General features: G+C 31.9%; 2 protein-coding genes across 3 annotated transcripts; one reads left to right on the top strand and one right to left on the bottom strand.

Moving 5' to 3' along the window:
• The first annotated feature begins 4,160 nt into the window (after positions 1–4,160).
• LOC143229114 (mite allergen Lep d 7-like) lies at positions 4,161–8,519 on the top strand. Its single transcript, XM_076460961.1, has 2 exons — positions 4,161–4,398; positions 7,866–8,519. The coding sequence occupies exons 1-2, from the start codon at positions 4,332–4,334 to the stop codon at positions 8,459–8,461; spliced, it is 663 nt and encodes a 220-aa protein (XP_076317076.1). The 5' UTR covers positions 4,161–4,331; the 3' UTR covers positions 8,462–8,519.
• Positions 8,520–9,524: 1,005 nt separating this feature from the next.
• LOC143229113 (uncharacterized) lies at positions 9,525–14,711 on the bottom strand. 2 transcript variants are annotated; one of them, XM_076460960.1, is made up of 4 exons: positions 14,561–14,711; positions 12,935–12,998; positions 12,269–12,471; positions 9,525–10,235 (listed from the first exon to the last, which is right to left on the bottom strand). In XM_076460960.1, exons 1-4 carry the CDS (start codon positions 14,570–14,572, stop codon positions 9,744–9,746), a joined length of 771 nt encoding a protein of 256 aa, XP_076317075.1. In that variant the 5' UTR covers positions 14,573–14,711; the 3' UTR covers positions 9,525–9,743. The 2 variants fall into 2 exon arrangements, with proteins under 2 accessions (XP_076317075.1, XP_076317074.1); XM_076460959.1 differs by having other exon boundaries at positions 14,540–14,682.

Consider the following 14,711-nt stretch of genomic DNA (forward strand, 5'->3'; position numbering starts at 1 on the left):
TGTTATTCTATTTTATCTACTCAGGCCATGATATTTAAAGTCATAAGTATCAAGCCTAGGTCCTTCTTATTTTCAGTAGGAATAGGTTTACAAATTCTTCATGTTTTTTTGTTTCATATACCTGAAATATACCACATGGCCAATGGTCAAAACTATGGCTTTTTATAACAACAGTTAAAATTTAAGTGAAAACTCGGTTCATCCTTTAATAAATCAGATGATCAGCAAGTAACATGTGGTTATAGATGACCTGGTCACTATTGAACAACTTTTTAAAACAAAATGAGAGACGTCTCACAGAAGTTATGTGCAATTTAACTACACAATATATATATATATATATATATATATATATATAGTGAAATTAATAAATATATTTAAATGAAGCTAAATAAGTAAAATAAGTAAACAAAATCATGAGAAAGAACTGCGTTAGAAATAGCAAATCCCAACCTCTAATTAATTATATTGCGACCATAATTTTTAAGCCAAAACAAAACACATTAAAATTAAACAAAATAAGTTGCATTTTTGTTTAATTTTAGTGTGTTTTGTTTTGGCTTTAAAATATGGTTATAATATGCGTATAAAGTTTTGCAGTGAAAAATCTTTATAAAGACCAGTGAAATCCACATCACAGTTTAGTATAGAAGAGGAGGAGGGTTTTATATGAAACATCATGACTCAAGAAATATCAATATATCAAGTTCCAAATCGCAGTAAAAACTGAGTAAAAATATCACCTATCTTATGATTAATGGTTGTATATATATATACACACTTTTGTTCAAAATAATTCTTTTTCTACTAGTAGTGAATGCAACTCTTTAACAGTTTTCTAAGTGACCGCAATCACACTCCAAATCTGGACATTTTTTAGCGATGCATAACTAGAAGCTCGCATAGCTCCTAATTCACATGCATATCGTGGTTTTCATATTGATAATACTGTTCTTTCATCTTTCATTGATAAACGGCTTTACAAGCACTAGTTATTTCTCCGGGAATGAAAACAATACACACTATTCTTCAATTCTAACTTGCCTACGATACAAATTTAAATATAACTTCAGTAGAACAAAGCAGAACTCTGGCTATATCACTTTTAATTTTAAATATTTATTAATCCAGCTGACAAAAACAAATGAACCAAATTATAGTTGCATTAACAAATATCAAGATTCTACTAGATAACAGATTGAAAGCTTAGAACAATTTTAATTCTACACTTTTTATATATTCTGAATAATAGCAATGGAAAACATGTTTTCTTTCTCTCTGAACTGGGCGTGTAATTATGGTCTGTTTGCACTTAAAGTCGCAAAATCAATGCATATTTTCGTTACGTATTGTATATCGTACAGTAACACTTGTCTCTTCAGTGAAAAATTAAATTTTTACGAATATCTAAGTTTTGCACTAAAATAAATATATTCTTATTTACAAACGCAGGTGAGATAAAGTCACGATGGAAAAGCATGTAAAATAACATTTTTTTTACATTGCTTTAAGAACTTTATAAATCTCCAAAATCATTAAGAACAACACTCAGCCTCTGTATATAACAATATCAAGTATTAGACAGATGCACATACTTAAAGAATATGATTAATTAACAATTACATTCACATAGTAACCAACATTAAACGATCTTAAGAACTATTAATATCTATGGTTGCTGTTCAGTTTCAAAATCAATGACTATATCCTAAAATAGCTGATTACAACTATCACATACTGATTACCATCAGTAGTCTCTGCTCTACTGTGTCCAAAGTTATTTGATGAAAGAGAGAAGATACAGTTCTATAACGCAGTTTGTCTTGTTTGTAGCCAGCTTTTTTTTTCTGGATAACATACACAGTGTTAATATTACCTCCAACATGTCAACAGAAGTGAATTAGAAATAAGCTTTCACTTGTTTACAACAGTACTTGAAAAATCATGGTATTCTTCAGTCCTGGTACTGTAAAAAGTCCAATGTATACCCGGTTTTATGGCGCATAGGACACTAACTGAATCAAAGACTGTGCACCATCTCAATTGATTTATAGTAACAACATGAAATCCATTTTCACTTTTAACTGCTCATTGAAGTTCTGTAAATATGCATTACTTAAACCAATCTAGAAAGGTCAAGCTCACTGTCATCCACTTGCCTTGTTAAAGCAGACAAAATTAGGAACAAGAGTTCTGAACAGTCAGTGGTTAATGTACTACCTGCAAACAATAATACATTAAAAATGGCCTCCAAAGGAATGCCAATTGGAACAATGAAGCTCCTGCATTTACTAAATTACCTTGTCTGACCAGCAATAGAAGAAGTAGAAGAGGAAACCCGGTAAAGAAGCTCGTGAAAAGATGCACTAAACTCCACCAGTATAATAAACTACTGTAATGTCAGGGAAAGCAATTACTGCATTGGGAAACTCTGAATTTTGTTATATCATAATAATTCAATAACTTAAACATTCAGACCATAAAGAGTGAAATCTTTTCAGCTCCAGGTTCATACCACATGCTGACTGGAGGCTTGGCTGACCATCCTAGTTTGACACGCAGCAACATCTGATCCAGACATTATAACACCTCTCAGTGGAAAATTCACAAATGATATCTACAAACCATCAATGCATTATGCTGAAGGTTGGAGAGTCCTATTTGGCCTGTCTGTCAACGTCTATGCATTTAGCATGGGGAATTTAATACCAGACATTCCATCCGCAAAAAAAGTGAAACACTAATGGCAAAGGTTTACGTTCTGATCTAAATAGTATAGCCACCAATCTTATACAATTCTAATCTTGGGTAAACCAACGAGAATTATTGAGATATTCCTTTATAAACCTTCTTTTTGCTAAACCTGCAATGAATGTCATTTTTACCTTGCACTCAGGACATAATATCAGCATTGACCTGAAGCCATAACAGTATAAAGCAGTTTGAAAATCTATGCAAACATGATAAGTAACTTGGTAGTGCTCTTACTTTCAAGCATTTCTCCATCAATGAGCAAAGTCAATGCAAATTTCTGTCAAAGGAACACCACATACTGGTGGAACAGCTATCCTGATAAATTCTGGAAAACAAGCAATGGTATTTTGTCTGAGTTATGCAGATAAGATACAACTCGTCCTGGGCATAGGTGGCTAAGAGTGCACAGAATAGAGCTTGTGATCTATACAACCAACTAGTTTGCAAAGTAGAAAAAAATCAAATGAACTGTGTAGAAAGGCTAATTTTACAAGCACACTACGATCTAGAACGCCTACTAGCTTATGGCTGGCACGGAAACAAAATAAATAATAACATTACAATGTCAGTCACTCACGATGACAACCGTACTACACTTAGTACATATCATGACCAAGACACGGATTTTATGTACAAATACTTATCATGTGGACATGGTGACATGCAAGAGGGACTTCAGCCACAGCAGTCCTTATTTGAGTTAAAACTACATCCAGATATGGAAACCCTATATGTTATGGGTGCTTTTAAATCAAATTATTTTAGGTACATATTTCACTTCTGTAGGAAAAGGTTTAAATTTTGCTACATTTTAATTAAGGATTCGTCAAAGTCTATTTAATTTATGTGTAACATTATCCCCTGGTGTTAATTTTTGTGAAAAACATTTATTTTGGTTTATTTGAATTTCGCGCAAAGCTACATAAGAGCTATCTGCACTAGTCGTCCCTAATTTTGCAGTATAAGGCAAGAGGGAAAGCAGCTAGTCATCACCAACCACCGCCAACTCTTGGGCTACTCTTTTACCAATAAATAATGAAATTGATCTTCACATTATAACGGCTGAAAGGGTAACCATGTTTGGTGTGACGGGGATTTGAAACCGCGACACTCAGATTATGGGTCAAGTATCTTAACCACCTGGCCATACAGGGCCTGAAAAACATTTACAGTCCTCGATTCTTAGAATATAGATCAACAGCTAATGTGGAGTCGAAGAAGTTGTGTTACTTATTCTGATTTAGCACTTTTAATTCACAAGGTGTCGATGCTTGGATGTCCCGTGGGAGTGAAAAAGTTATTTATTAAACATTTAACAAGAGCTAGATAATCATAGTGTCGACAAGTACTTCCTTCTCAATCTTCAATAAGGATGTTTACATCATATGATCGCAATGTATATGCTGTTTCACATGATTCAGACCAAACAACGCTGTTATATTGGTAAGGATTAACCAGTACAAGCAGATTTAGAAGTTCAGTTTTTTTCTTTTTACAAAGGAAGAACGTTTTAAATCTGACTGGACATACGAGCTACATTGAGAATACTGCAAGATAAGATATACCAGTCACAAGTCATGATCTTTATTCCAGTTTCTACGTTCGTTTGTTGTTTTTTCACACTTTGTGGATCTCACAACCCTGGTACGTTTGACTTTTTGAAACTGCAATTTTTTCCTAACATCACTTTATAAACAACTGGAAACTGTATAAATGGATATCACTGTAACATAAAGAATGTGAAAGTCGTATAGTAATTAAAAATAGTTTTAAATGCATAATTTAAGTAATAAATTCCTATCACTCTGTCTATTTCTATGTAAATTATTAATTTTTCAATAGATATTACCTTCTTCGGTATGTTACACATCTTACTTCAAAAATCTAAAATGCTGTTCGTGGCTTTTTTGTACTTTTTTTTATAAGATTTTTGAAAGGACTTCAGAAGCCGAAAACATTAGCAACTCATAGAGTATTAGTATTTCAAGCTAATTTAGAAGTTTTAAAAACATGTCCTTTCAAGTATATAAAAAAAATCAGTACTTATACAATATTTTCCCAGCAACATCTCGAGTGTTAGAGACGCATAAACTTAATCACTACAAATGGACGCGTCTCTCACACTAGATATGTTACCGGGGAAATTCTGTATAAGTACCAAAAGTCAGTTAAATTGAAGAATTGAAAGATTGGACAAATGTAAGTGTTATATTGAAGTCATTAGTTTAAGATTGTTATCATGATAAGCCAATAAAACAGTCTACAATTACCAACAAACACAGTTTTTTCTAACTATCAGAAGAAAGCTGATAAGAAAATAGTAGACATTCATTACAAGACATAATTTGTGAAATGAACGAAAAGAAGATGATCAAACAACTGTCAATATTCATTACTAGATATAATTTTTAATCCAACAGAAAGAACGATCAGACAACTGTCGAAATCTACTAGGAGACACTATCTTTCAAGGCAACAGAAAAAAGTGATAACACAACATTTGACATTCAATACTATACACAATTTTTAAGTCATGACAATCGTAGGACAGTCTACATTCACTACTAGACATTTGTCTTTCGAAGTAACAACGGGAAGATGATCATATAACTGTAGACATTTACTACAAGATACAACTGTCGACATCTACTACCAGGTACAATTTTCAAATCAACAGAATATTTGTTTGTTTGTAGTCAAGCACAAAGCTACATAATGAGCTATCTGCGATGTGTGAAGTTGGGGTATCGAAATCGAATTTTAGCGTTGTAAATCTTCATACTTGCCGTTATGCAACTTAGAAACCACCAGAAGTAAGATGATCCTATAACAGTCTACCCTCACTACTAGACACAGTTCTTCACAGCATCAGGAAGAATATCATCATACAACTCTTGACTTTCAGTAAACGCAATTTTTCAAAACGTCACAAGTAAAAATGTTATAGAACAACTTAATGACTTTGATAGATGCATATTGTACACATTCAGCAGGGAATATAGTGAGTGACGATCAGCTGTAAACTTTAAATACGATATTCATATCATTTAGAGGGAAACAAGACAAGTAATAGTTACTTTAATAATCTGATATTACTACTTTAGTTTAAAATACTAAATGATTTAAGGGTTAATATATATCAGCCTACATTTAGCATTAGAACTACTTTTTATTTTTATATTGTTTATTTTATAAATGTTTTGTGTAAAATGATCTAACTCGTTGATATTCTAAAATCCATCGAGTATTTTAAAAAGTAGCTACTGGTTGATTTTTTAAAAATCTGGACTTTATTATGTAAGAAATATTTCTAAGACTTTCAGATACATTCTAAGGTTTTGCAACTTGAAAGAATTTTCTTCTAACTATTGTAAACCATGTTATATTTTTCCCGCTATAAAATGTAAGTTAAAAATATCAAGTCATTCAGACAAAAACAATTGAAATTTGGGTTCCTATGTGTTGTCCAAGTGTTATTCTTTTTTTTCAGATTTGAGGACCATGGGTTTAAATTCTATTATCGAAAACAAACTCGTTCTTTAAGCAGTGGAAGAGTCATAATATGGTAGCCAGTCCCACTATTCTATTAGAGTAACCCAAGGGTTGGCAGTGGGTGGGAATAAATAGCTATCTTTCTGTAATCTATCATTTCTAAATTAGGGATGGCTAATGCAGGAAGCTCACCATTAGTTCTGCACGAAATACAAAAAAAAAATTAAACTTTGTTACGCAAAACATTATATTCTATATAGTATAGTAATTTTAACTGTCGCAGTAAAAAGTTGTTTAATAGAGTTTGAACAAGTAAAGCAACAATTTTTGGTTTTTCCAACATTTTTGTAGATACCAAATCAACGTGTAGCTAGTTATAGAACTGTGACATTTTTGAAAAAGTGATTTTCACCAGTAAGCAAGAGAAGCTTCTAGTGATATGGATGAGGAAGCACATATGTTTTTATATATTGTCTACTCTAGAGTGAAGTCATAAACGGGTTATCTAAACTTTCGTTATTTAATCCATGTTGATTGAAATGATTTATATACAGTTATTTTTCTCTAAGAAACGTGGATGTGTTCCTTATTTTTTACTAGTTACAGAAATTGTTTAGAGTTTATAGTAAAAACAATGGTTGTTTATTAAAAAGATCTTAAGAGAATGTGAATAACTTTAAGGAATGTTAAAAATCATTTCTTTGAATTTTATCTTGAGAAACTAACACAACAAAGAAAATTAATGTCTAGAAAATGTTTTAAAGTCGAAATGAAGCTGTGTAAAGTATATGTTACGATTCAGCGATTTTTTGAAAATAAAAAATAAACGAAAAGAGTGTTGTTAATAATTTTTGCTTACTCTCTGTGATTTTTAACTAAAAATTCCAAGGAGTATAAGTGGCAAATCAAGTGAAACGAAACTTTTCACATAATATAACACAAAGTTGCACATTTGGATGTTACCACTGTATCATACGTAAAGCTAGAACCCTGCATTTTAGTTTCATAAGCTCTCAAGCTTACCACCGAACTATTAGGGTAAAATTGGGTAAAATTGTAGTTCAATTATAATAAAAACATTTTTATTTATTTAAAGACTAAGTTTTGGTATTGACGAAAGGCATATTGGGCAATAACTTGTGAGAGACAAAAACAGATCTGAAATTATTTGTTTGGAATTAAGCACAGAGTTACACAATGGGCTCTGATTTATGTTTTTACGTTACATTATCTCTAACATATCCGACTGAGTTTTGGATTTTATATGTAAATAATTAAATTATTTTACATTAAAAAAATTCCGGCAAGGAAATAATTTAACTTCTTTGGCCTTAAGAAATTCAAATAAGGTGGAAATGTTAATATTTGTTTAGTAAATATGTTACTTTATAAATTGTTATTGTAAGTAATCGTATCATAAATTTTTGAACTAGCTCTTTCTAACCATTATAAATAATTTATTTTCAATATTAACGTAGTAACTAATATCAAATAACGAAGAAGAGATACAATAACTTCTTAACAATTAGTATTATAATACAAAACTACCGAAAACAACCATTTTGATATATATTAATACACATAATTTATTAGACTATTTTTATCGCTTTGCTTTACAGATCCTCTCGTTGGAAATGCCAACAATTTTATAGACATAATGATTGCAAACATCAAAGAAGAGCTCGCTCATGATCTCAACCCTTACCGTTTACCGGAGAAATCTATCAGCTTTGAGCAAGAAATTTTCCAATTGCCTTTGCGAGGACAAGCCACGCTGTACGATGGATATCTCACAGGGTTGGATACTTTACATAGAGCTGGTGATTGCACTATCCTCAAGAATGATAATATCGTGAACATTACAGTCAGCTTAGGAATGGGGGTCATGAGCTGTTCGTACAAGGTTTCGGTAGCTTTTATGAATCGAGGACGTACAGTTGATATCATTGGTAGACTAGGTTATGCTTCTGTTAAGATGAACGTTATCCACGATTCTCTTTTGGGTGAAAATCATTTACAGGATTTTACCTTAGACCAGCTAAACGGTCTAACCATCAGTGTAAAAGGGCTTGGTCCATTAAGTTTTGTCTTGAATAAATTGTCCTCAGCTGTCCTCATTCTCTTTGAAGGATTGGTTAAAAATATCGTAGAATGGACATTGAGGCCTATAGTGAAAACTAAAATCATGAATTATGATTTATCTTTTTTGGATTGAGTTATTCACTGTAAGAGTAGTAAAGTACTTTTAAACCTTTATCTTTAACTCAAATAGTTTTATTTTAATAACTCAATTTCTCACGAGGTAGATATTTTGTGATTGGTTCTAGTGTTATGAAGCCGCTTGTGAATACAATATTTTAAATTGTGTATGTTTTAATTGAATCTCGAATAAAATATTAATAGTTTCCAAAACATGTAAGGTTATAGCTTAGAAGCAGCTTTATATGACCTGATATTTTTTTCATTGCTTGTTAGTCTGGGTATTCATTCATTGTATGCTTAACATGAAAAAAAAACACCTTATTTTTCTTGAATAAGTCACACTCTCCACTTCGTACTGTCATAATTTAAAACTAAAAAATTATAGAAAATTAGTCTTTTATAGCTAGCGTCGCCTGCGTATGGATTAGACAACAACTATATTTAACTAACGAAACGTTTATAGAAATTAGCAAAACAAGAAGTACCAGCAAAAGATACGGAGTAAGATACTGTTTACAAGATAGATTCTTTGGTTAAATAAACTACCACATTCGTTGATGAGGTTATAATTTTGACAAGAGTTTTGAGTTACTCTGTCCTTAACAACCACTTAAGTGTATTGTGTATATTTCTCACTACCTATCTGTTTACATTGAGGGAAAAACAACTCATCAAACGTACCAACCATCAGTTTTTCAACGTTTTCTAAGAAGACTAGAGCAGTGTTTTTTCTAGCTTTATCTCATATAATCAAGTTTTATGCTGTTTATCGGCTACTCCATAACAGTATTTTGTAATGTGCTTCGCATGATAAAGTTAAAGTTAGTCTAACCCTAAAAAAATGTTGTTGAACAAAACTAGGTAATTGAGACATACTCTCACGTTTTTACCCATGCGGTCTGTCTACGGTTCTGACAAAGATTTTCTCAGTGAAGATTATAATGACTTTAAAGTTTACATTGGTGATAGATGAGTATGAACAGCTGGACTAAGAAATTGTCTTTGATTTCCTATTAGAAGGGTATCTTTTTACATACAAATATTTGGAATCTTGAATTAAAAGCTAAACAATGAAGCATCCAACAGAAATTAAGCTTTATTTATACACGTATTATCAAACACCTCTGTGAATACATTTACAGGTTTTAGATTTATCTTTGATGTAAGACTGCTTAAACTGAAATATTTGTGTGCTTTGAATGTATATATATATAAACATTGATAAACTTGTATAATTACATAAAAATCATAGCAATATTTATAAAAGCTTTGAAAAAATATTAACATTAAATGTTTCAGGTAAGAAATTTATCTGGAAAAATTCCCTTAATTATTTCTTTGACGTCTGGCTTTCGAAGCTCTTCATTCACCTTGTTCATCAGAGCTTTGTTGAGAAGTTCCATGACCTTGGGTTTGAAGCGATCAAAAACGCCTTTGCCAACAGCGGGAAGTAGCACTTGGATTAGCTTAGACCATTCTCCACCACCAAGAAAGTTTTCTAGATTAACTTTCAACTCATCCCAGCTTAGCCCTAGATTTAGCTCGTTAAACTGTAGATCTTGTCCATTGAAAACTAGTTGTCCCATACCACCAATGTAGATACCTTCTGCAATTATCTGATAGTCTCCTTCTCCTTTCAGAGGGAATATACCGATTACCTTCCCAGCCAAATAATACTGACCAGTCACCACCAGATGAGGTAGGGAAAGTCCAATATCTGCGTAATAGCTAGCTAGATTCGATTCCATTTTATCGACGACGAATTTTGAAAGTCCTTCAATTTTTAGCTGTGAAAATCAATGACAGTCATTGACTACATTGAATTCTAAATTGCTGTTCTTAAAAGTTAGAGATAATACGCAGTTTTCATAAATGTTATTTTTCTTTTATTTAAAAAAGAGACTAACATCGTGTCGCATTGTTTCCAACTGGTAGATGTTTCTACATTCATTGTACATCATTGTTTTCGTAAAACGTATGGGGCTACCTCAAAATCAAAAAAAGATAAATGTCTTAAAAAATCAAAAACATCAACAAGCTACAATCATGATCTTAAGATAAGTCTTGGATATTTTTCTGCGTCGCATCTAATACCAAGATCTACAATCATATTTATTTAGTTATTAAAAATTATTGAGAATAAAAGTCTACACTGAAAACTTAGTAACAGAATTTATAAGAATATTTAAAAATGGAAAAATTGTTATAAAGTAAAGTACAAAAATGTTATTTACGTACTTAGCTTATATAGTTCAAAAGATTGAATTTTATATCAGTTGACTAGCGATGCAACAGTTGTACTCTTTCTTAATCATAACTTTTACTTTCGGCATGGCCAGGCGCTCGACTCGTAACCTTAGGGTCGTGGGTTCGAATCCCCATCGCACTAAACATGCTCGTACTTTCAGCCGTGAGGGCGTTATAATGTGATGGACAATCGCACTATTCGTTGGTAAAAGAGTAGCCCAAGAGTTGGCGATGGGTGGTGATGACTAGCTGCCTTCCCTCTGTCTTACACTTCTAAATTAGGGACGACTAGTGCAGATAACTCTAGTGTAGCTTTGCGCAAAATTTAAAACAAACAAACTTTCGTGATGAGGACTTTGCTCTGGATTGACCTGGTGTGTGGTTTCAGAGCTCTTTGCTGTCCTGAACTCCCAGCTGCGAGTTTCTCCTTAGAAAGACTCTAATCTTCAAGATATTGTTCTTTGGCTATACATTTTTTAACAATATTGTTATAGAAATATCCATATTCGGAAAATGTTATGACGTATACAAATTTCTCGCAATATGTTGGCTTGCGACAATAATCCGCTGTCGATTGGTTAAGAATTTGCAGGAAACGAAATATATTGATATTAAACATGATGCAAATAACATCCGATTAACTCTTCGTATGATGAACCTAATGTAATATTCCAACTCCAACAATTAAGTTATATAACATGAGTGACTGTACACTGTTTTGATTTACTAGATAAATCGAGAAAATGATCACAAGTTAAACTTGTGTTAAGAAAAGTTGAATTTTGTCATATCAAAATAACATGTTTAAACAAAAGCAGAGCTTTCTTTAAACACGTTTCTTTACAATGTAATGGATAGATAGATTGTGTGAAAGCTTCATAAAGAAAAACCAATTTCCAAAATACAAATAAAAGTATACATATCTTCAACTTTAATAGCTTTTCCTGTAGTATGTAGTACAATTCCACCGATATTTTTGTAACGTTATAAAATTGTCCACTTGACAATTTGTTTATTACAGTTTCAAAGTAGTTAAGAGAGATAAATATTGCATAACATCTTATTTTGATAACCTTATGATGCCAAAATTATATGCAAATTAAATCTGTTTTATGATTATTACTGTTTGCTATTTTACTTCAATATAAAGTTTCGTTATTATTAATACTTTTTATTATTTATAGATGTTTAACTCTCATGGAAAAGTGTATTTTTTGTTTTAGTCATCTTACGATCATTATACAAATTAGGATTAAATTACTAAAAATAGAAAAGTATAGCAAGTTTCAATTATTTTTTATTATGTATTACTAAACTGAACATGGTATTATACACATATTACATAAAAAAAGCTTTTTAATTCTTTCGTTTCTCTTATGATATCGCTCCAACATATAAATGAAATAGCAATAAAAATAACAATCGCGAGTGTAACTCACACCCCACAGTGGCATAGCGGTATGTCTGCGGACGTACAACCCTAAAAACCAGGTTTATATATCGGTGGTGAGCATAACAAAGAAACAAACTATTAGAACATATTGAAATACCTTTTATTTTTCTGTAAACTTACTTCATAGAATTTCAAGTCAACATCAGCGACGTCTTCTTTTACATTTATATCGATGTTACGAAGAGTCAGTGGTTCTAGTGGTGGGACACCTATCGGTGGAATTCCGTATTCCATTGTATTCCGAAAATTCTCAAGCACCTCTCGCAAGTAAGCCTCAAAATCTGGGTCTCCCCCACTACGGAGAATGAAGCCATTGGCACCTGCTGTATAGTTCGAATTTATATAACATCTCGTTACTTATATATTTATTTCGTACATAATTAATTATATTAAGTTGTTTAGAGTGATTAAGTTGGTAGAAAGGTTTCATTAACAATAAACTAATTAGAAAATTTACATTAATGCTCTAAATTAGATAAAATATAGAATAAAAATTACTAAAGTATGATATTTTATGTATATACAGCAAGAATACATACCAGTTATACTTTTGTTTTCTAGTGTCGTCTTTTTTCTAATGAGGACGATAATTATCCACATTTACATGACCGGATATTTGCGTTTTTGTTCTTCAGAAATATTTTTGATTTTTTTTAGATTGTCTTCGAAAACTTTCTACATCTTACGATAAAGATTATTTCTAAAATTTAAACATATTGTGGAAATCATCATTGACCTAACACCCCCACATAATATAATCTATATGTGTTAGAAGAAACAACATACCTGATAATAAAAGAAAGGTAAGAACTGCTCCTGTATGAGGTAGTATGCTCATCGCTATTCTAATCTGATAAATATATTTCAATAACAATTACAATGACAACATGTATAATAAAGTAATCAAAAGACACTTAGCTATCCGAAATATGATCAACTATTATTGGACACTTATTAATTTCTCATTCATTGTTTATATGTACAATTCTTCGTTACATTTTAAGACAAAGGCCAGGGGTCGATTTGAGAAAAAAGCTTTGTTTGTTTAGAATTTCGCAAAGCTACACAAAGGCTATCTGCGTTAGCCATCCCTAATTTTGCAGTGTAAGATCAGAGGGAAGGCAGCTAGTCATCACCAATCACGCCCTCTCTTGAGATACTCTTTTCTAACGAATAGTAAGATTGACTCTCACATAACAGCGTCACACGCCGAAAAGGCAAACATGTTCGTTATGACGGGGATTCGAGCCTGCGCCCCTCAGATTACGAGTCGAACGCCATAACTAACTCGCCATGACGGGCCCGAGAAATAAGCGAGGAAAGTTAAACAAATGAAAGTTCAATTATATCTGGCAAGTGAAAATTAATATTATTCATTACTTTGTGTGTGTGTGAATAGATGCAGGATTTATCATAAGAAAGAATAGTAAAAAGAGAAGAATTATTTCCTCACTTATTGTCATGTTTTGCTTGAATGACATCTTAATAAAAAGTTTGTCCTGCAACTAAACGTAGTGCTTGCTTTTCATTAGTCTGATCAGTACTACCCTGAAAAGCTTTTATAATTTATTGATAGGCACTATTAATTTTACTAGCTTTCTACTGTAAAACGTCTGTGATTGCTGGACAGACATTATCGGTTCTGTAGCTTCTCACTCTATAGATCCTGTGATTATTTGATTATTAGCCTCCCATAGCAATAGTTTCTGTAATTATTTGACACAAACTAGGCCATTCAATTAGCTTCCTACTGTAGACATCTGTGATTATTTGATAGAAACTACACCATTATACTAGCCTTCCACTGTATACATTCTGTGATTACTTGACAGACAGTAGGCGGTTTTATAAGATCCTACCCCCCCTTCCTCAGGGGCACAATAATATGTATGCAGATTTATAACGTTAGAAACCTGGTTTCGATACCTATGGTGGTCAGAGTACAGATAGCCCTTTGTATAGCTTTTTGATATAAGCTTCACTATATGAAACTTCTCATACAGGTATTTCGTCACGTAAAGCTAAAGCTTCTCTTAGGAAACTGGAAACTAAATAAATGAAGTAATATAATTTGTATAGTGATAATTAAATCTATGTCTTCACATAGTACGTCTTTTAGAATAATCTGTATATACTTTTGTTAATTATGTTCCTTTTATGTTTAATATTTTTATAACAAATGATCTCCAGAACTTAAAATTCATTACAAGAAGTTTCACATGAAGATTTTTTTCAAGTGAGATGTGATAATAAGCAGGATTTCTGCTCCTTCCTGTATTAATAAGATAATATATTTTATGGCATCAATACATTACAAAATTTTCTTTCTATAAAGTAAAAATCAAAAGGAAAGGTGGATAAAATTAAGTTTGTTATATTGTATGTACTTACGTTTTGTGTAAAGATACAAACCTCAGTAAACATCTATATCGACATAGTCATGGAAGATCTCTATAAAACATGTGTCGCAATCTTCTCGTTGCTTGTATCTGAAAACGTTTCTTATCTATGAATGTGGGAATGTGTACATCTTGAAAATGTGCTGTTCTATGTTGTGTCAGGA

Source organism: Tachypleus tridentatus, chromosome 10 (assembly GCF_004210375.1).
Source record: "Tachypleus tridentatus isolate NWPU-2018 chromosome 10, ASM421037v1, whole genome shotgun sequence".
Taxonomy (NCBI): Eukaryota; Metazoa; Arthropoda; class Merostomata; order Xiphosura; family Limulidae; genus Tachypleus; species Tachypleus tridentatus.